Consider the following 23,415-nt stretch of genomic DNA (forward strand, 5'->3'; position numbering starts at 1 on the left):
CTCTGCCTTCCCTTCCGACTCCACCTGCCCTGCCCAGAGCAAAGCGAGCTCCTGCTGTGCCTGTTGATCTGGCTCTGGCCCAACTCCCCAGGCTTGTACCTCAGCTTTAGGCAGCAGCTCTTCCCCTGTTGCACTGCTCAAGGCAGCAGCTAGCTCCCCACACCTCTGGAGTAATTCTCTTCTACCTCAAGCCCACTACATTCCAGATCCACAAGCATCAATCATTAAAAACCATTTTACAGAACACCCACAGATGAATTACCCCCTCCGTCTATAACCCAGGGTCACTGGGCCTTGGCCAGGTCAGTGCAGGGTCCATCAGGAAGGCTGCCTCAGGCATCAAGCAGCTCCAAAGCCACCGGCTCAAAATATACACAACACCCTCCGTGACTACTTAGAGGACTGGGGAGGGTGGGGAAAGGGATGGAAACAAATGTGCATGAGAGTGTACCTTTGGGGTTTCCAGGGCTCCACCCAAGATACATTTCATGCCCTGTCATCCATCCTTAGCTCCAAGTTGGAATACTTCTATTTTAAGCCAGCTAGCTCTGATATTAAACCCCTGCCTCAGGAGCACTGCAAACAAGGCTGCACAGAGCTCACACCAAGACTGACCTATTTTCAACACCTATCCTACTGGGTTAAAGCTAACCCAGTTGTACCAACACTGCGCTGTGCTTAAGACCCTGAATGCAGTGTGGACAAACCCTCCAAGCAACCATAACCACACAGGCCTGGGACCTGTTTTAGTGGACATCTCCATAGTCGTAAGCAGCAGCCATTGATCGGTAACAAAACACGGGCCTGCACAAAAGAAAGCTCTGCAGAAGCTCTGGGACCCTGGGTTCATGGAGGAGAAATCTATTGCACGGGCTCTGGGCAGCGTGCTGATCACTGTGCTCTGAACACAGGCCACCAGGCAGGTCCATAGGGTCTCTTCAAGGACAGCACTGAGGGGGGCACTTACAGACTATCCGCTTAGGATTCAAGAAACATGATCAAGTCTTGCTGACTGAGGTTCTGCTCCTTCCATGGGCAATGCCTACCCCAAACGAAAACCAGTAACCAGAAGGCCCTCATTTAAAATAGAAGAGCTTGCAAATGGAAATTTCATAATCTGAACCAAACACATTTTTTTTGGTTTTAGGAACAGGAAAAGATGTTATGACAAAGGTTTAAAAATAAGTGAAATAATCACTTTGTGCCCAACAACGTTTTAATATTTTCTGACAAAGCACAGTTGTTTTCAGCATATCCAAATTATGAGTTTTCAAAGCTCTTTGTATCTGCTAAGAATCATTATCTTTAGACCAAAAAGCATATGCTAATGACACACAGAGACATGCAGCACTGAAAGAGGTCTTAGACCTCTGATCTACTGTCCTATGTCCCAGGCCGTGGCCAGACTTAGACCTCTGTGAGACGATCTACACACTATGTTAAATACTTTCCTGCCATTTTAATTATAACTTCAATGAATGAACGTTCTCCTGAACTATTGTCCATTCTTCCCAGCCTCCGCACTGCTAATTAGATTAATGCATAAATAGAAGACTTTATTATAACTTATTTTCTCCAGAGTATGTTACAAAGTTTATTCTTTTTGTGATCCGATTTAATTAAAAAAAAGCCCACAACCAAAAAAACAAGCGGAAAGGCTGATCTAACTCCTGAGAGCCATCATCCGGTGCTAAGAGATGGAAGAGCTCAAACAGCTGTTGCAAAAATCCTGAAACCCTTTATTGGCCTCAGCACAGTAATTTCTACAAGAGTCAAACAAACAGCAAAAGAAACTGGACTTGGGGGTTTGTTTTGTTTTGTTTTGGGTTTTTTTTGTTTGTTTTTAGTTCTTTCCCACTAACAAAACTGCAAAATGGTTAAAAAGACTATTTTAAAAAAATTCTAGATAAACTACTGCTCTTAATATTACCATTTCAAAGTATGCTGGTTCAGTGCAGCTTGAATTGGTTCCCTGCTGTCCTCCTTGGATTTGCTCCAAGTCTGTTTATTTTATTTACTGTTTAAACTATTTTGTTTCAACTGCTGGCCAATTTTTCTCCCTTCTCCCTCTTAAATTAACTGCTATATTTGGATGTTTGCACACTAACTTTTCCAGGAATAAAAGCCTCACATACACCAAATAAAGGCACATCAGAAGTAAGCTTTAATCCCTGAAATCTACAGAGGACTTGATGATGCTGGAACAGAATTACAGAACACAGATTCATGGCAGAGAACCTGTGAATATTTTTACACCATCATAACTGGGAAGACCTAAACCTGAAGTTAAATCAATTCCTACAACAGAAAACTGAAGATTAGCTGCAGCTCTTTAGTCTAGGTGAATTACTTTTTTGAATTGTTTCATATTCCTTTATTTTAACACCAGATTATCACAAAGATGACCACAGGCTAGCTGGTGCCTACAGCATGTGGAAGACAACAGGTAGGAAGATGTTCCTTTAATTTTACTTCTTTGGTCAGGAACTTCACTGTCTTTTTAAAAAAGGATAGAAAACCTTATCAAGAAGACAAGTTAGAAAATGACATAATAGAAAACAAGGGAAACCAGGAAAGAAGGTTCCCTCTTTACAACCTCCATTTGAGAATGAAACAAGGCAATTCTATTATAAATGGCAATGTTGGGGAAAAATAACTCCCACTGGAAGCCTTTTACTGATTTTGTAACTTGTCAATCCACTTCCACTTGGCAATGCCCTTCCTCCATGGAAGATATTCTCATGCACTCATTCTTCAGACTATTCTAGATCCTTTAAGCTCCAGCCTGTAAGCCTGACCCAGAGCTTCCCAACTCCTTCCACTTCCATACCCAGGTTTTCCCTCACTCCTCCTTCACCCAGCCAAAAAAATCAAGTCATAGCTCAAAGGTCTGAAGTCAGGCTGGACAGAAACATCCGGGAGAGTTAATTCCTTTTTCTACCCATTTAGATATAAACAAATACCCTTCCTCTCCATGTAATGTTTGCCATGTTCCAAAATCAATGTTACACAGGTCAGAAACATGAATTGGCTCCATCAGTCTTCAAATACAGCTCTAATAAGATTTCTGTTCTTCCATTTGAAATAGACTACTAAGGTATTTCCTTAAGCCTGGTTTTGAAGGTAAACTTTCTCCTCCTCTTCGTTGTATTTGTCAATCACAGCATGTCACGGAAAATGACAAATGCTTCAGTTTTTGAACAGCTGCCACATTGCATTGCTTCTATCCAACACTTGCAGGATTAAAACCCCAGGAAAATATGGGACAGCCTGAAGGCTACACAATCAGCATCTCAAAAAGCATAGAAACTCTCAACCTGTGCATCCTCCCTCTGCTGTCACTATGGCTGGACAAAGAGCAGAGAAGCTAAACGTGATCTCAAAGGGCTGACACAAATCCAGTTGGACCTACAATCCTCAGTATCATCTTAATACATCTACGATCATCAGGATCAGCTGGTATTATACCCTGCAACCTCATTTAGGATCGGTTATTATAATTTGATAGCCGTGACACTATCGGCAGAAGGTAGCCATTACTTCCTAATGAATAATTGCTCCTGAAATCATGCAAAAAATTGCATAGCTTATTCATGCTAATAAACAGAACTGGTCTGAGAATAAAAAACATTGTCTCTGCTTCATGGGAAGATGTTGCAGGGCTATGAAGTAGTGGTGTTTTGCACCCACTCACAACAGAACGCAATGAGACTGCAAGTCCTGACAGAAGCTCCCTTTGAAGTCTAAGGGTGTCTGCAGCAGAGGATCTGCTCAGAAGCTTGAGGTGTGGTGTGGCTGCCCTCCCTCATCGCCAGCCACAACCTATTACTGCTTCCTGTTAGCTATAGCACTAGCAAGCACACTTGTTTCCCAAGGTGAACCTGAACAAAAAAACCTCTTCCTTCCAGATTTGCTTCTCTCCCCAAAGGAATCTTAGATCTTCAAAGCATGTCAATCACCTACCCAACCCAGACCAATGGTGTCAGCCAAGTCTTACTTGTCTTCTGTTAGGTACCAAAAAGAGAGAACAAAAATCTGACCGTTAAAGAACTTGCAATTCAAAAAAGGTAAGAAATGGCTGCACAGAGACCGCATCGATTAAATCTGCATTATTTGTTCAGAAGTACAACCTAAACGAGACAACAAACTTCAGTTTTCAATCAAAAGGGCAGCCTGCAATGCAAAGAACAAATCAAGCAGTGTTTCTAACTAGGTATGTTCCACTTCAGTCTCCTCCTTCATGTCTCCAAAACTAAGGTGACATTACTTAGGTGTAACAGAGTTGCAAAAACGTTACCAGTAGGTAACTGTGCCTGTTACATAAACTATGGGCTTAAATGGTTCAAACAAGTTTATCGTTCTAATAATAGTATTTCGTAATTAATGAAGATAATCAGGCTTCTAGCCACCTGACAGAGTTCGTCTCAGGATATTCTCCACTATGGCAGCATCCCTTAGATCTAAGGGTAACTGAGGAGATTATTTACGGCGAAAAGAATCTAGCTGTGAGACAAATATCTGGTAAATTACATCTAGAGAAACATTGTAAAATCTTGCAACTACTAAAATTTGAAATGGAAAAACATGACAGTCTCATCAAGTGAATACAGAATGATACAAGCCATCTATCCAAGGAGAGCTTTTCATAGCTCAGTAACAATAGGAAAACTCAAATCTATGGAAAAATCTTATACATACAAATGTTTGCAACTAGGGTGACAGAAGGCTATAGAAAACTCTAAAACAGGTCAATAATCAGGCAAAGGATTAGCAGAATGACTCACAGTTTTATCTATGGGCCTTATTAGAAATGAATAACCCCTGTACCCACAGCTTTAATAGGTGGGTTCATAACACAATGCAATGGGACTTGCTGGTCTGCTGGAAAGATGAGCAAACTGGAGAGCTGATAACTTCGCTTTCTTCAGCCTGGTCTCTCTAACCAAGATCTTTTGCTCTGATTGCGCAGACACTCCTGGTGACTTTTAGCCACTGCATGAAGGGCCTGTGTAGTCATGCATGTGAAGTACAGTAACCATCAAGAATTTGAGAGTCATTTCTAAAGTCTTTCTGTGTTCCAAGCTTGAAACAGGTATTTTATGATATTTTTCCCAATGCTACCAAGTATGCTTATCTGCTTATTGCACCACTCCAGACACTTAACAAAAAACAAAACAAAACCCCCACCAAAAAGTTAGCAATCCCCAATGCTTTTATAATTCACATGCATGAACAAATGACATGATGGTATGACATATAAAGATTAGGGCATACAAAAGTCTGAGATGTAGCAAAGTATTTCTTTAAACCTAATAAAAACTAAAACTCTCTACTAGTACTAAGACAGTAGTACTCAGACATTTACATGTGTAACTACAGTTTTTCTCGTTGCTCAAAAAACTCCAAATACAGAATCATTTGGATACAAGACCAGATCAAGATTAGAAAAAAGAAAAAAAAATTAAGTCCCTCAATTCAGCACTTTTTTTTTTTTCATGTGTGCAAAAAACTTGCTGTAATATGAATTGAGAAATTTTTCCTGAGATTCCATTAAGCGTCAGATGTAGAAACAACTTGAAGACCACATTCTGAATGAAACTTTTTGTGCTCTACAAGCAACAATTTTCCCAGCAACAATGCAGGAAGCAGATTTGAAACTGCTTTGAATACAAGTATGTTCAGTGTTATGATGTCATGTTAAATGAAAAGGTTACTGTGTCTTTTCAAGAAAATTCATTTACTCCAGAGGTAGACTCTTCAGCGCAAAGAAACAGGCTGTAGCACGGTGATCACTGTGATATGGCATGGGCTTAGAAATGGCTATGCATTTTTGTATTTACGTAATGTATTAATTTTCAAATTGTCCCTCTGGCACTTCCCCGAAAGACAACAGAAAATTGATAGCTACTGTCTCAGAATAACCCACAATGCAGCATCCATATCTGAAAGTGAGCTTCTACCTGCTGGATGGACACACCAAGGGCACACCATATCCAGTATGGTTCGGACAGGATGCTACTTTGAAGAGACTGCTGAAATACTGTAATTTAATGATTACCATAATCCTCTAGTGGCTTTCTACATTTTAGAAGATGTATGCCCCATCTTAGCCTCTTCTTCTGTTGATTAAAGAAACTTGATTTCTCCCTCAGACTCTGTAAGTCAGTCATGTTTTCTAAATTTCTATTTTTCTTCCTGTTTTCCTCTGGTTTATTTGCATTTGCCTTCATCCAGTGATTACAGTTAACTAAGAGCAGAAATAGAAACTCAATGACACAGAGCTTCAAAGAAAGGGTAGTTTGACAGCTATTATGTTTTCTGCAGAGCAAATTTATCAACGAAAGATGCCTGAAACCTAATCATACAATACTGTATCCAGAAAAAAATAATACTTGGGACAGTTACAGAATTGTATTTTGTCAATAATATTGGTTGTGATGTAAAAATTTCAGGGAATAGCAAGAGTCCTAGGTTCAATAATAATAAACAACTACTGTTTTCAAAAAATTAGAATGCAATTTTAATTGGATTTAGAAAATCCTGCAGAATTAGCAATTTCCTTGTCTTTCAACTGTTCTGCTGTCACTGTTCATCTCCCTCACCAGAAGCCAGCATGCCTGCCAATCCCAAATTTTAGCATTGCATATGAGGAATGCATGACAATTCAGACTGAAACCTGAAATACTTAGTTGCTTGTCCACTGAAGGGTACCCTTTAGTATGCACTGTTTAGTGAATCTGCCTCAATACTACCTCATATTTTGACTTCATCCAAGTACCTCTTCTGAGTAGTTAAAATTTTAACTTTGGAAGAACAAAAACAAGAGATGAAATGCAAAACATATTTCCAAAAAAGTACTGGGAGCTACAAGGGTCTTTACTTCCACATTCCAGCTCAAGCCTAATTTTATCTGTTAACGTAAATTCTTTGTCTTACAGCCTGTAGTCATGCCAACACCTACTACTGACTAGTTACTCAAATCATTTACACAAAAAATAGCATATGAGAACAGTTTTGTTCCAGTTTATAGCCAAATATGATAAAGAATATCACAAGTTCTAACCAGAGGTGATATATGCAATCAATACAGCCTTCTAAAGTCATTAAAGTCAAGAAATCTTTAAAAAAACATATTATAGCTCAAACTGAATGTATTTGACACTGCTCTAGTTTTTATTCGTAGCCTACGTTGTAAACCAGGACAGCCCACAACACGGGCACAGTGAAACCTGATATAAATATGACACAGGGATAGATATCTGTAGCTGTATAAGGTATACTTATTTTAGTAGTATCGTACACTCAAATTAGAAGACTGAGCTAACACAACTATATTAATTTTGAATTTTTATACATGAAGCAAGAAAATACTTAGATGGAGGCATCTGCTAGACAACACTTTGTCTTCAGGGACTGACCTTACAATTGAAACAATAAATGCAGAACAGCCCTAATCACAAATTCAGATTTGGTGGGGGTTTTTTTGGTAGCTTTTAAAAGACATATTAGGGAATTATTAAAAACTCTCATCTTTTCAAAATCACAGTCAAGGAATAATTAAATTTTGAGCACTTTAACTATGAATTCTCTGGCTTCAGCATACATGAAAGACCTTTCAGTGTAATTTAAAATTTTAACTTCCAGAATTACAATGATCCCTAATGAATATTACTCATATCCCTCTGATGTCATCAAAGCTCAATCTAGAAAGCATGAGCTGCTGACTTGACCCCCTCTGTTGTGTATCATAACCTTAACAATTAGATACAACTTTACCTTATTAAAACCTAAATAATCTCAGTAGAACAGAAATACAGTAAAAAATGGGATTTTAACCAACAATTTAAAGAACCTATGTTATTATTCAATTAAAAGCAGAACAAACCCAACCAATACAAAGATCTCAATTTGCAGTTAGCTTTAAAATCAAGTTCATGACCAAATTTGCAATTCACAGGAATTATTTTATCTTGTAGTGCTGTAAATTTGAGGAGGATTGCATACGAGGAACATATGAAAAGTCAGATTGAAGCCTGAAATATTTACCTTGCTTGTCCACTAATTAAAAAACCCTGGCTAATACAAAACAGCTGCTAAATTTCAGTGCAAATGTCACTGCATTTCAGTAACAGACTAATTCTCACAAGCAGTAAGCGCATCAGTTGGTAATGCCAAAATGTTGCTTGTTTCTTTAAGGGGGAAAAGCCCTTTACTACAGATAGGGAAGCTATTAACTGTCATGCTTGCTAGCCCAAGCATTGGGTATTACAAAGCCTACCAGGCTGAGTACCACTTACCGAAGATTCACTATCTCTAACAAGGAAGTCTCCTTCCACTCCCCTTTCATTCAGGGCACATTCTGCTTGGTGTCGGGTAACATTCCCGTAATACCACTCTCTTCCAGCAAACCGTCCAGTAGAGGATGGTCCCGTGTAGCTTATCTGAGGCGGATGGGAAGTGTTAATGGTAGGACCATCGCTAATGATTACTACATAGTTTTTAGGAACAAGACCAATTTGCCCTCTGGAATTTTTACATTTCCACCATTCTGGGTCATTTTCTGGCTTTTCAATGACTTCCATCGTTTCCCCTTTCTCAAAATTGAGCTCTTCTTCTGTGACGGAGCTGAAGGGATACAGTGTCTGAACAACGTGAAGTACTTTGGTGCCCTGGCCGTTACTCATGGAAGCGCCTTTCCTTAAGCTGAGAAAGCTGGGGGAATCTGCAGTTGCCTCCTCAACCTCCTCTACCACATAGTTCGAAGGAAACCATCCAATCTGTCCATTGTAGCTACCTCTCCACCAGCCGTCACTGCACTTCTCCATGACAATCACTCGGGATCCTTTAACAAGGGACAGTTCATCCTCCCTTTCCGCGACATAGGCAAATTTCACGTAGGCTGGAATGTTAAGATCATAAATCCGGTCGGCACTACTGCCGTTGGATGGGTATTCTGCGTCTGTGCTAGGAGTGGGTGAGGCGTCTCTTGCACTTGTCTTTCTCTTGGTTTTTCCCAAACCTGTTAAAGAAAGACACATAAAGTGGTCACTTGGAATGCTCATCCCCAGACTGCAAACACTGGATTTGGTGACATGCTCTCCACCACTTTAACAACACTGCTAAATGGAGATCTCTTCTGTAACACTACACAGTCAGAAAACACCACCTTTAAGAAATTATCTTTAACATCCAGTTGATGCACCATTAAGTAAGGAGCAATTTGTGTTATAATAGCTCTAGTCCCTTCCCAGAAGTACCAGAGTTTTAACACACTTTAAAATAGTGGTTTCTTCACTACTAGAACAGCTAATCACTGGAACAGTTGCACAGCTTGCTGTTATATCTCTTAAAAATCCAGCCAAATTATCATGCCTTTTAATTTTAGTGATGACTTTAATTTGGCTTAAGCAAAACATGAAAGGAAATCTACAAAAATAAACTAACACAGCCATAAAAGCTTAAGTTTCTCTGCAGATTACATTCTGCTCTCTTCATTCTTCAGTGAGTCCCCAGGCAGCTACAGCTGCAACTGCTTCCAACTGCAAGTCTCCTTTTGAAATCCACACCTCTTTCATCTACATTTCATCACGTACTATAAAAGCATAAACCTGACAGTGAGGAAGGCCATTTGCATATGTTCCCCTGTAATCTGTAAATTCTGATGTACTGTTGTGGCTTTAATTACAGCATGGAATACAATGTACAGAAGTAACAACAATAACATGAAACACAACTTTTTTTTTTCTTAATTAAAGGAACCATGCTAGCGTCTGTTTAAATATAGAAGAAAAAACTCACAACACACTTTGTGTACTTTTCAAACTTCTGTGGCAAGGACTGCTTAAGCTTATACATAAACAGAAAGATAGAGTGAACAAGTAGCCCTCACTTGTGAAATTCATTTATAAAAAAATCTGAAGAGAAAACAAAAGATGAAATCTCAGTATAACACAAACTAAGCAACACCCAAAATGTCATGCAGGGGACAGAAAGCAAAAACCAACACAGAAATTGGAGTTTCTGTACTTTTCTGCATGCTCCTTGAGCCTTGCTGGCAAGCGAGAGATTCACTTGAGACAGAACCAGTACATGCTGATTATGGCAATTGAATGGGGTGCATATTATTTCATTTTTACCAATTCAGGACTATTTAATCTGGCCACTCCACTGCTGAAAATGTGTTCAGTTTTAATATATACACATATATATGTACATGCATATACACTGCAAAACCACCTGGTTTATTTCACAGAGTTAGCTGTACAGCACAAACAGTGTGCACACAACCATGTGGGCACTGCTAGACAGAAGGGTTAAATACATTAATTAATACAGTCTTAAGGTCTCAGAAGACTGCAGAAAATTCCAATGATCCTAAAGTGTTTCCTGACCTTCCCCAGCAGCTCCTTGCTTCCTGCTGGAGCCTGCTTACATCCTAATGTCATTCTAACTACATCATGTCAGCCATGAGCCAGTGGCTGCACTTTCAGGCAAAATGAGGGAGAGCAGCTTATTGTACTAGGGGAGACAATCGCAGGAAAAGAGTGTCCAAGCAAGCACTAATGGGAAGCTGCCCAGGCTCTGATCTCTGCCAAGACTGGAAATTTTCATCAGTTTAGAGATCATTCTCAACCAAAGACAAGGAAGTATCAGAACTAAGGAGCATTAAATTAGGGTGATATAAACAAACACAACTTAAGAGTCATTCTGTTAGGAAAGGGGGGCAATTACTGTTATAACTTCATAGAAAACAAGCAACTGTATTTCAGTAGTCACTCTACACAAAGCCCTACACTGAGATTGAACCTCCAAGATTAAAAGCTTAGGTTTTGATGTGCTTGGTAATGGAGATATGCAGCACCACTTCTTGGAATTACAGTAGAACAACAAATACAATACAAAAACCCCACCAGATGATAGAGTAGCTGGCCAGGAGAAAACTAGCTGAAAATCAGAGTACAGAAATAATGGAGATATATGAGGACGCAGTGTGTTAAGAGAATGCCATAAACTGAAGTATCTAGAGAAAAAACTGTTGACAAACAGGTGAAAAACAAATTTCTCAAAAATAAATTCTGAGGTCTGATAAAGGTGCCTAAACATTTAGCAAAAGGTCATCATCCAAGCACTTTCTTTCAAGTGGAGGTTTTTTAAGTTGCATCTTTTTCCACAAACCTTCCAGTGCTGCATCTTACATTTTAAATGTTCCTTTCTATCCTCCCCATTCAACATAAACCATAACAACATCGGGAAAAGAAATCAGAAACTTCACTACTTTGCTTTATCAATAAAGGCAGTTGGAGCTCTTCAGTTTAACATTTAACGTAACCAAGCTTTTTAAGGCTGATAGCATGGTAACAATTAGTCTTTTGCAATAGCAGCAACGTGCACCAAAGATTGTGTTTCCAGCTGGTTTGACCAAGGTAACTAACTACGCAGAGACCCATTTGAGCCAACCACAGCAAAGGGTACACACAGCTTTATCTAATACTCATTTTTAATGTGAGGTTACAACATTCCTAACTGCCTCTATGACAGAAGAGGAAACAAGTTGTTCCATGAGCAGAACGAAGGAAATCTGTTCCTGTTTTTCTCCTTACACCTCCTGCCGCATTACTCCCCCTCTTGCCTCCCCCATCTCCTGTAGGATCCATAACAAGCCCCTTTACCATATGACTGCCTTCGCATGCCCAAGTCCTTCTCATACCTCCAGCTCTCCACTGCCATGTCCAAACTACCCTCAACCTATACCCCCCCCTCTTCCCTGGCGATGCCCTCCCTACCTTTGTTGGGCTGGCCAGCCAAGCACAGTGTCTGGCACCCCGCTGCCTTTCAGCCCTGCATGGACTGAGCAAAAAGCTGGGATTTCACTGGCTTCTCCAGTGAGGGACACCAGCAATGACCCTCCCAGGCACTGAGTTGGAGAAAACCAGTTAGTTTATCTCTGCCAGTCTGTCAAGTTTGCTTAAAATTGGCTATCAAGGGTGGACAGATGGATGGACGATGACAGCTGACTGTGACAGCATGACTAGTGTAAGCTTCATTTCCTTAGGAAACAAGAAAAAAAAATATAATTTAGTAGGATGGCTGGTCATAGTTAAGCAAGAATAAAGTAGGATGATTACAAACTTCACATGCACCCATGACAAAAATCACAAACCTGTTAGAAAAAAAAAAGTACAACCTACATGAGTCATCTCTGGAAGAGTAAACACTGCCGTTACTCACTACTAACAGAAACATTTGCTTACTACTACTTGTAAGGGTATCCCTATTATTATGTTCAGATGGAATGAAACCCATGTAAGGATTTTCATGGAAAAGAAAAAATTCAAGCACATTTGGAGACATGTTTGGAAGAGTCAAATATACTTGTGACTGCACTCATGATTTTGGCATTTTTATTGTCTTTGTTTTAATGAAAACTTATCTACTAGTGAAATACAACTGTATTTTCCCATTCTGACTCATTGGTTACAGTTCACCTGAAGCCATAATCCTTTGGAATACAACTAGTTGTCATACCCAGAAACCTAAAGCAACGGATTAGCTTTTAAGTGAGGGGAAAAAAGTGGGAGTAAAAGCATTGCAAAGCAGAAGAAAGCCTATTTTATGGTATGGTATCTCATAGGAAATAACACTTTACAATCTACAGCTGACCCATCCTAAACTAGTTCATTTTCATTCTCACAAACAAGCTGCCAAGTGATGTAAGTAGGTTTAATTTTTAGATGGATATATTGCAGAGGTAAAAAAAAATAATAAAAATGGTTAGCATCATTTCCAGAGAATGGATCCACTGCAAATCCTCCTTCTCTCTGCAGTGAAAGAAGTCTTCTGGCCCCCAAGTTAGTCCTATGGAGACTCAGAAACATGCCTCCCCCATTACTTTGTGCCCTCTTCCTTTCCTCACTCTGTTGCAGCTCTAAAGAATAGCTTGTTTTGCGAGCAGCAGGCTGAAGGAAGACCAATTTCCTATGCATTTGCTTCCTGTCTTTTAAGTCCCCATTGTGCAAGCCCCAGCTTTTCACCCTTTCGTTACCAACTTGTCCTTCAGCTCACACCTCCGATGCCCTCCCCCTGCAGTGCTTCCAGCCTTCTCGCCTTATTGTGCTCCTTAAGCTCTCCCAGGAAATGTTCTGAGCTTCCCCCAGACCTCAAAGTGGTGGAATTTCCTTCATCACGCCCCTTTGGCCTGATACTGTGATACTGACAGTTCCCCTACCCCTACTCTATGTCTTCTGCCATGCTGGCCAAGCTCCTGGGCTCAAAGCTTGGCCACCTGTCAGACAGCACAGATGCCCTGACTGCCCAGCCTTCCTCCTGTTAAAACCAAAAGGATTTCTCTCTCCTTCTGCCTTCAGTGAAAGCACTGAAAAAGGGCCGCATAGCTACAACCTTTATGAAAATTGGTGCTTAGGATAAGCAAGTTTAGTTATCTTTAAAACTTTATCCTAATACAGAATTTATCAAATACAAATATAACACGTGTATAGCAAGGGATCTTTTCCCCACTAGTAAAAATTCATATTCCATTTGCTAATTATGGTATGTAGTACATACCACCTTTCCCAGAAAAAGCCCATTTACAAAACAGATCTTTTCCTAATTTTAGGAAAAGCTATCTGATGAGTCTTTCCATGCTCCTGTGAGTTGGTGTCCTTGCTTGAAACTGATGGGTGACCACATTTTGTATTTTAACTGCTTTTGCTCATCTCCAGGAGGTGAAAGAACAGATTCACTGATGTGGCTGTATAATGCAGGCTTATTCGTACTCACATTTATTTTATTAAGTTCTGTTTAAGAATAAATTCACTAGACACTGAAGATATTTGCAGTCAAATTGTCTAGCACCACCTTCCCCAGACTGCTCCCTATGTTTATTACACCTTGTACATAACTTTAAATAGACTAAATACAATTGCATTTCTTTTACAAAGGAATTTCATTTGATATCTCAGATTACTGACTTTTCCATTCTCCCATTTTCTGTATATAAAAAGGTCAGTCAATACCCAAAGCCAATTTCTGAAAAATAGTTGGCAAGTGACACTAGTATCATCTGAATTCTCCCAACCTATCTTTTCTAAAGCCTTCTCTGATTTTAACACATAAATTATGAGCAAAAATATTTTCTGCGCATCAAATCAAATTCACAAAACAAAAAAAAAAAAAGCAGCCTTTCAGAAAAAAAAGGTGCAATACAAGAAAACTGTAATGCTTTGAGAAATCATAAAGGCAACACTAAATTTCTGAAGTGGAATTCCTCAGTCCAAAACTCAATGGAAGAGACCATGCCATTAAACATGCCAGATACAACTGCTTAAGAAGACTCCAATAACTTCTTATTAAAATATCAAGAGCATTTAAGGAAGGACACCCCCCCTCCCCCAAAGTAAGTGACCATTAAACTATAAAAAACACTCCAAACCCAACAACAGAAGTGTCTCAATACAACTCAATTCTTGGAAGCTACTTCCTCTTTAAGGAACTAGTTTTCTACTAAATGGTGTCCTTCAAATATCCTATATCAATGCTGGAGTAGCTAGTTTGAACCCTAAATATACAGCTGGAAATATATTAACAAATGCTGCTGAGTAATGCTGTTACCTTGCCTCTCCCCACGGGAATTAGAAAATCAATTTTTTTATCTATTTTCTTTTATTGCTAACAGATTTTTTTCATAACAAGTCAGAACTAATTTTTGTACCATGTATTCAATCTTTTATGTTTGAAATTAGTTTTCCATCAGTTATATTATTACAAAGCTGTAAATTGGCAAAAAATTAATTCAAGTATGACATAGGTCATCAAATAGATATCTTGAACTAATAGTACATCACATACTGCCAGCTACTTTCTTTCACAGTCTATTCACAAACACAACAAGCTTTTTCTCAATTAAAAAAACTAAATTATGCTGTATTACCTAGTCAAAACACAGGAACTGATACTACAACTGAATTAAAAGCACACTTATGTACAGTCAAAAACAAAGGTGGATAAAAAAATGATGTATTTAATTTTTATCTCTCCAAACTGTATTTTGTAGATTTTTTTTATTTTTTCAATCATCTGAAAACAGAAATGTGATGCCCTGCCCACCTGGAAAGGCAGGCAGGACTACTGAGGATCCCTGCCTTCCCACCTCCTGGCTCCCCACCAGCTCTTAAGTTGCTCAAATTGGCTATGTCTTCCCCAAAGAGACTAGCTCTACCATCAGGTTAGCACCCAAAAAATCAACCCATGATGCTCAGTTCTGTCAAAAGTCAATGAATTGGCATGATTTTAGTGAGATGAATGCAATGCTATGCTGATCTTGATAAGTCAGCAGCTATTTGGTATCAAACTGATGAACATATAAAAAAAAAGGTATTGAGAAGAGGAGGAAAAAGGGTGAAAGTCCTGGGAGACTGTTGCTTCAGTTTCTGCCTTAAAACCTGTCCACGCTACCACAACTCTCACACATGCTGTCAAAGCATGGATTTTAAACATAACATGAAAGAGTCTTTGAACTAAATGAAATAAAATGCATTTATAGGAAAAAAATATTTTTTAAAAGGATCTTTCATTGGCATTACAAATTACCCAGTAACTGAAATTTCTTTACATTACTAGCATTCTTCTCTGAATTACAAAAACACCACCAAAAGAGTTACTTGTAAAATTTTTCATACAATTTTTAATGTAATCTGTGTACCCTCCCTTCTAGAGTAAAACAGTTTAAACAGCACTGTTAGCTTTATGGTTAAAAAAAAAATGATCATAGAAGCCACCACAAAGAGCATAAGTAGAGTACGTTTTTTATGAAAATATTTTAATTTTAATCAGATTTTTAAAATACTGTTTTTCTTCTTTAAAAATAAATCCATTAAAATTCAAATTGAAACAAGACACTCCAGAGCTGAAAAATTTAACATTATTGTAATCTATTGAGATGACTTCCATTGAACAGCTGAAACAAACAAGTGAAAATGTTTAAGGTTGATAAATTTAAGGAAGCCAAACAAATGAGCTAGGAGAACTCCCAGTATAAATACCTAGAGCAAGACCTTGTTCAAATACTGAATAATAATAGTAATCTCTGAAAGAGTTAGAAAAAATATTTTTAAAATAATTTCTGTTTAATGGCTTCTAGAAAAAGTTAAGAAATCAATTTCAGCTGTGATGAAAATACATTTTTGTTCCCCCAAATATAAAACAAAATTCTAGAGAACAGCTCTCCTAGTTGTAAAAATCTTAAAAGACAACATAACCAGAAATTCTCATTCAATTTACTAATCAGGTGTTTTATGTTAGATGCAGCAGCAATAAGCAAGCTTATCAAAACCCATTTTTATTTAGAGGCTTATGTAATATTTTAGCCAATTTTTATTTAAGAAACTTAAAAATCATGATTTTTCTTGTGCATTTTAATAGAATTGCAATTCCACCTGGCTTCACATATACGCAGTTAAAAAATTTTCCTTTTCTGTCTAACAAGTTATTCATCTCTTGATACTAAGGCTCTGAGTTATATTCCATATTAATGTATGCATCTAATAAGTAAGCAAAGTTTACAGTCTTTTTTAAAAGAAAAAAGTATTTAAAAAGAAGTCATTAACTTTTCAGGAAAATTTCTAAGAAAAAACAAACTGATGTAAATTAAGTAATTCATTCATCCAAAGCAGAAATAAACACATAATTTCTTAACAGCTGGAACATCCAGACCAGACATTCATTCATTTAGCTTTACGTTACTTATTATTTTTATAATTTTAAATTAACTTGTCTTTGCCTCTTTATTAAAAAGGAAAAGTTTCTTCTGTTACACAGAAAGAAAAACCAAACATTTCTGCACATTTTCAGTCTGTAACCTCCCACCCCTTCTTCTGCCCCTCCACCTACACATCCAGTTTCAAAGCAAATGTTCCAAGGCCAAGATCCATATGGACAGTCAGTATTTTAGAAGCAATATCTCCATCAACAGCACTCTTTAAAGGACACTGCTATAAATTCCAGAAATCTTCATCTGCACTTGTGATACAGAAATGAAGCCTTACAGCTCTATTAATGATTTTTCTGTATCTTCTTTAAGCAGCTCAATATCAAAAAAAGCCACACTAGAACAAACCAGAAAACGGAAGCTGCTCTTTAAATGTCAAAGTGAAATTCTGACATTTCGACAACCAGGCTGCTTTGTCACTATGTTTTTCAAATGCAGGAAAAAGTAATGTCAAAGTTTCCCGTGCATCAAACACTATTCGGTATGGAGGCTCCCATAAAGAAACCAACTCCACAATTGTATTAAAAACAACTACTGCATTAGTTCTTGTAATTTAGACTGTGTTAAACATGACTACCTGTTATCATGAAAAGTACATTCAAAATCCAGTACCAGATAACAAGTTTTCTGTACGCAGAGCATTTTAGATCAAAAGGTTAAAATGAAACATGTACTACAGGGGCGTATGTGGACAGAGTTTTCCAAAGATGCCAAACACACGATCCAAAGGCTTCCATCAACTGCCTTGCGTATGTTCTCACCCCACTGGAAAAGCGAAGTAGATGAAGTCTTACCAGGCCAGTTTAAAATGGCCTTGGGATTTTAAATTCTCTAAGGAAAACAGTGTTCTCAGTCTCAAATAGAAGGCATATAAAATAAACGGGGTTTCTCAAGATCTATGGTTCCAATTTCTGCAAATTTAAATTGAAGACAGTTTGCTTTAAATACACACCTGTTGCTTTCAAATAGAGATCATTTAAAGATATTTCCACCTACTTTGTAATCTTATTAATGTTGCTCTCTTGATTTTGTAGGATACCCTGATAAGAAAAAAACAAAACAGGACTACCTTAAACCTAAGGCAACCCTATCATTCTAAGAACAGATGTATAAGGGATGAGGAGAAGGCACAGTAGCCCTGCAGGACTTCCTAGTGCTTTCTGTTCCCTTCATGTAGAGAAGGAGAGCTACGCCGTTTTGCTTCCCCTTCACAAACACTAACAGAATACTGACAAAGAAACCCCTAATATGCATGAGGTGCTCCAAACTGTTTACCCCAACACATGCTCCTGTCCCTCAGCAAGCGTACAACAGCTTATGTTCCCCCCTCCTTCTCCAATGTTTGATGGGAAAATAATTTATATTTAGCTATCTTGCACTTATATGAAGCAAAAGAGGTGCATGGGACAGCTCAGGATACAAATCCAATTTGCTAACACAAACTTACTCAATTTTTATTTTTTATTTTTTTAATAAATAATACAGCAAGCACAAAGTAGATTACCCCTCAATTTAAAGGCTCTTCCCGATACATGAGAATGAATCATTCTATTTTGGGTATGGGCAATTATACTACTAACTTGGTCTTTTCACTTCTTTTTTGCTCAAATTTGCTCTCAATTCTGTACATGAAAATGAAAGGTTTTATAGATGTAACAAATACAAACTGAAGTTCAGATAATCAAGCCCAAACCTGACTAAATAAATTACAAAGCAGTATTATACATAGCCCCTCAACTCAAGGAAATGCATTAAAGACAGCGATGCAAGTACTGATTAATGGGCAATCTCTTGGGATCAAAAAGCTCAAGGCAGTCCTTCCTGAATGTACCATGGGTCGGCTACTCTTTGAGGTTACAGTGTTTTATTCCAGTTGGCCCATACCAGCACCAAGCATGATGTAAAGCCTTAGTAATTCCGGCATAAGGTCAGAATGACCATGCTATATTATACTGAAGTTTTTAACCATTAAATAGCATCTTGGATAGAAAATCCAAGGTGTCTCCGACTTTTTTTCTTTGGAAACGACGGAACTCCTTACAAGCCCGTCATATATACTGCAGTTTTAAGAAAGGAAAGCACCTTCTCTTCACTAACTTCCTCCCTGAACTGCAATGCCCATAGCATCATTAATAAAGGGCTCTCAAGTTATTTGCAACTACATGCACAAAACCAGACATCCCCACCACTGACGAGGATGTACCAGAGGAAAATGGCTTGCTTAAACAGCTTGTCTCCTCTGAGGTTTGGCCCTCACAGCCAAAACACCAAATCCCACAACTCACAAACTAAAACAATTTATTCTATAGATTAAAATTCAATAATGAATTAGTAAGTAATGCAGTAATAAATTTAGCTCCTGTTCTGGAGAACAACTTCCTGACTGAACAATTAAAAAAATATCTTACAGATTTGTAAATTGGTAGAGACCATGTACAAGAACAACGACTTTTCACTACACCAGAACACGTTTGCCCTGTCTTTTCTCTTTCACTTTCCATTTTCTTTCATTTACAAAGTCTCAAAGACTGCTGAACAGCAGCAATGGCAATGATTGCATATAGCTTAGACAGTCTACAGCCAAAGTCCTAAATCAATTTTCTGGTGCAAAATACAGTTACAAATAGTCACCTAGTAGAATCAGCGCCCATGAATGTTCACATGGCCAACCTTACCGCGCATTCACAATAAGAGCAGTGTTGGTCCAAATCTCTTTGCTGAGACCACAAAAACTTACTTGTTAGTAACTAATCACATTTACCACTGAAGTGACTCAAAGAAAGCCATCTCTGCCACTGGAACCCTCCCCTCCTTAAAAACAAGTGGCCATTTTCTCTCACATACCAGATTTATGCTGGGTGCCTGGATACACTGCATACATCTTGATTTCTGCTTTATGGATGCACTCCACAAAACAAAACATTTTTGAGACTCAGAAAAAGGAAGGAAATCTTCTCCTGTACATTCTAAGACAAAGCCCAATTTTTTTGGTGTGAACACTATGTTAGAAGTTTTGTTTGTTCAGGTCTTCAAAAAAACTGAGAAAACAGAAATCTATAGAACCCAAGTGGGACGACACAGATTAAAAAAAACAACAAATGCTCCAGAAGACCCTGGAAGATTAAATATTAAGACAGCCCAAGGCCTCAAAAAAAAAGAGAGGGAGTCAGTAATATTGAAAGGATTATTTAATGATGTATATTGGAGGAAATACCTGCATCTAAATGAGAAGAATTCTACAATGATGCTGAGGTGGTAGAAGAAGCAGCCATTGTCATTTCAATATAGAAAAATTGCTTGTCCTTCGAGTCACTGGAATTCTTTGGAAAATGGTGTCCCCAAGAGTTCATACACAGGCTATTGATTTTTGCCAGCCATCTTAGATCGGTCTTTCTAAGAGTGACCCAGCTACACACACCAAACAAGTTATACACAAGACCTCAAAACCAGCTACTGTCGACTGTTCCTTCTCTGCTACCACATTCACACACTAGGACATGAAGCTAAAGGAGAGGACAGTACACAGAGACCACTTTTTCTGAAGTGTGGTCATTGCATTCCCCCACAAACACATGCTTACATTACAGGAGAAGTCCAACCCTGACAGCAGGGCGCAATGTGGTGATCCACACTGCAGCCCCAGTTCTGCTGCTTCAGAGGACTTTGGTCCTCCCAGGAACCTGAGGGAAAGGAGGACAGAAGGGAACACAACCCAAGAAATCCAGTACAAGACACTACTTGGAAAAAAAGTACTCTATTTTAACTGCCTCAGAAGAAGAGACTTAATTAGCAGATTGCTTAAAGGATTTTATTCTATAGAAAAAATTAAACATCAAAAGAGTTGAGGATTCAGACACAAGCTTTTAACACTACCAGAGCAAAAAGCTCTGCCTCCATGGCTGGAACAGGGTATAAGGAAGAGCTACTGGCAATGGGGTGACTCTCTTTAATAGGGAAAGATGAAACTGCCTTGGGAGCTAATCTTTGGGCTTGCATGTTGAAATATAAATGGCTCGGAGAGGGGCAAAACCAAGGGTCCTCAAAGGTGACAGTTGAGGTAATGCCACCAAAGACACCAGTACACGCAGCCACACCGAGTTAAGGTGATCCTTTTATCTTTTCAAAACATAATTATGACTAAAATAAAGGCTCATTCTACAATCTGTAAATGTCAAATTGTACCCCCATACACTGCATGGGAAGGGAGGAGAGAAGTACCTATTACACAAAACTTCTAATACGATACAAGGAACAAATTTATTCACTCAACATGGCCTAAAACCAGCAAGATTTCTTTACACCTTCAACTTTTCAATGTTCTACTGCAGCCATCTTATTAGAAAAATCTGCTGAAAGGTAGAACACATCACCTTTCCATTATATGTTTGTTTCAAACTCATGAAGCAGTAAATCCTTTAAATAATGCACTCCAATAAATAGTTTGCATAAAACAAACTTTCAGCAGAATATAATACACGCAACTGTAAACTGAAACGAGCAAACTTCTGCTCCCATCACCAGCTAGTACTGGAGCTTGGGGCCACTGCAACAGGCTGCAGGCTCTGCTTTCGCTGCTGCTTTTGGCTTTTCAACTCAGCTCAGATAAAGGGCCGGATGCATACACCCGGCAGAGACAATCTCTTATCAAGCAGTAAAATAAGCTTTACTCTATACCTTGAGCTCTCCAAAATATTTACTAATTTTCTTTGCTTTCGAGTCTTTTTGCTACAGGCAACAAAAAAAGCATGAAGTTTGTGATTTATTTTGTTTTGGGGTGGGGTTTTTTTTTTCAGTAGTCTGCTTTGCAATTTCAGATTTATTTTCCTTCATGAGTACATGTTCCTTTAGAAATGGTAACACGGTATTTTTTAGAAAGTCTGATTTTAGTTCCACTAAGCAGAGACTTCAATTCCTTTAATGCTACTTTCACTGGACATAGTTGATATGCATAAAGTTATTCAAATTTTTACAGGCATACAACAGGTACATAACCATAAATTTGTGAGTTTGTTTTGTATTCTGGTAACTATTTTAACATGCACAATGGTAACACTAATTCAAAATGAATATATTCTTATGCTATTATGTATATATCAAATTGATAATGAGATAGCAGACGCTACCATGTCAGCAATATCTTCTTGTATTATTTTCCATATGCAGAGCTACTGGTATCAAATGTGTGTCCAGATCTTCAAAGATCATCAATGAAGTGAAAATAGCTGCTTAAGCTAGTCTAGGTTTTGATGACGATCATGAGGCAGATATGTTTCCAGAAAACAACAAAGCATTTCAATTCCTTATCATACAAATCATCTGCTACCCCTCCAGCGGTATCAGCACTGCCAGCTCCTAACTCCACATGCTCTAGATGGGAATGGAAGAAATCTCTTCCTTGTGTTTTGAAATCATTGTGAGCATCTCCCATTTCTCCTTTCTCAGCATCTAATGACAGTAACCCGTGCAACCAGACTGATCTGTTACTGCTGTGAAGATGGAAGAAATGCAATTGTTCCAGCTTCCCCCTCTCCCAAACCACCAAAGACACCACACCTAAACAAAGTTCCCATCAGCTTCTCTTGCTACCAGAAAACCATGTTCCTCAATTTCATCACTGGTGAAGAGTCACCACTGTTGCTACCCTGCCAGACAAACAAACATACATGCGTACTTTGAGCAATGCAACTAAAAAGCAGGATGAAGCACAGCAAAGGAAGTGCTTTTGTTAAACAAACTCAACCATGGAATAAGCTATTTCAACACAGAGATACTAGAAAACTGAGCAAGAATTTGTGCCGTATATAAAAAACTTCAACTACTTCCTCTCTGCAAATATGAACTTAAATTCCTGTATATTGACTGCTTAAAAGTGCCGATACAGATGACTTACCCTCAATCCAGTCTTCCAAGACACATGACAGATGTGCCACAACTGTCATGCCTACATTTTCTGACAAGCTAGAAAGCTTCAAAGCAACATAAAGCGACACAGAAAAAAACAAACCCAAAACATATTTGTTTTGAATTCCTAACAAGAGGATTTTACTGCTAACTTCAACTGGAAATGTTTGGCTAAATGAAAGGCTTCCTATCGTTCTTTCTTCAAAACCTTTATATATGACATGTAATTTGACAAGCAGCTACATACTGTAGAAAGTTGTTAAAGTTGGTTTGTTATGTCTTTAAATCAAATTTATTAAATGCCTGCTCTTAAGTGGAAAGACTAGCATTTCTTACAGGTCTGTAATAAGGAAGTCCAACAACATCGGGAACTTGCAGTTCTAGAGAGATTAAAATAACTTCTGTTTGTCTGATAAGGCAGCTCTGTTTTTATTAACATGAGCTCTACAAGGCTTAAGAGGCTGTGCTATACAGCAGTGTACTTACAGAGTGATACCATATTCATATTTCCACCATTCTTTCATTCTGTAGTAAATTTTACACCCACATGGTGTCCAGAAAAAACTAAACTTGAGAACAACTAATTAAGAACTAATAGATATATTTTCAAACTAGTACTCGGCCATATTACCGATTTAATGTGTTTTCTGTGATCTTGCAGCTAATATGGCTAGGGCAGTTTGCTGATAAACAAACACAAATTCATCAAGCAAAGAGTACGGAAGACTCAATTTATAGCTATCACTGTG

The 23,415-nt window shown here is 38.3% G+C and overlaps 1 protein-coding gene across 2 annotated transcripts in view; it reads right to left on the reverse strand.

The window, feature by feature from the left end:
• NCK2 (NCK adaptor protein 2) overlaps window positions 1-23,415 on the reverse strand; it is an 88,864-nt gene that overhangs the window by 2,771 nt on the left and 62,678 nt on the right. For both annotated transcript variants that reach the window (XM_055701953.1, XM_055701954.1), the window contains one exon: window positions 8,298-9,019. In XM_055701953.1, the coding sequence (XP_055557928.1) occupies window positions 8,298-9,019 (722 nt within the window). The remainder of the gene's footprint in view (window positions 1-8,297; window positions 9,020-23,415) is intronic.

The sequence above is a fragment of the Falco cherrug genome, chromosome 2 (assembly GCF_023634085.1).
Source record: "Falco cherrug isolate bFalChe1 chromosome 2, bFalChe1.pri, whole genome shotgun sequence".
Taxonomy (NCBI): Eukaryota; Metazoa; Chordata; class Aves; order Falconiformes; family Falconidae; genus Falco; species Falco cherrug.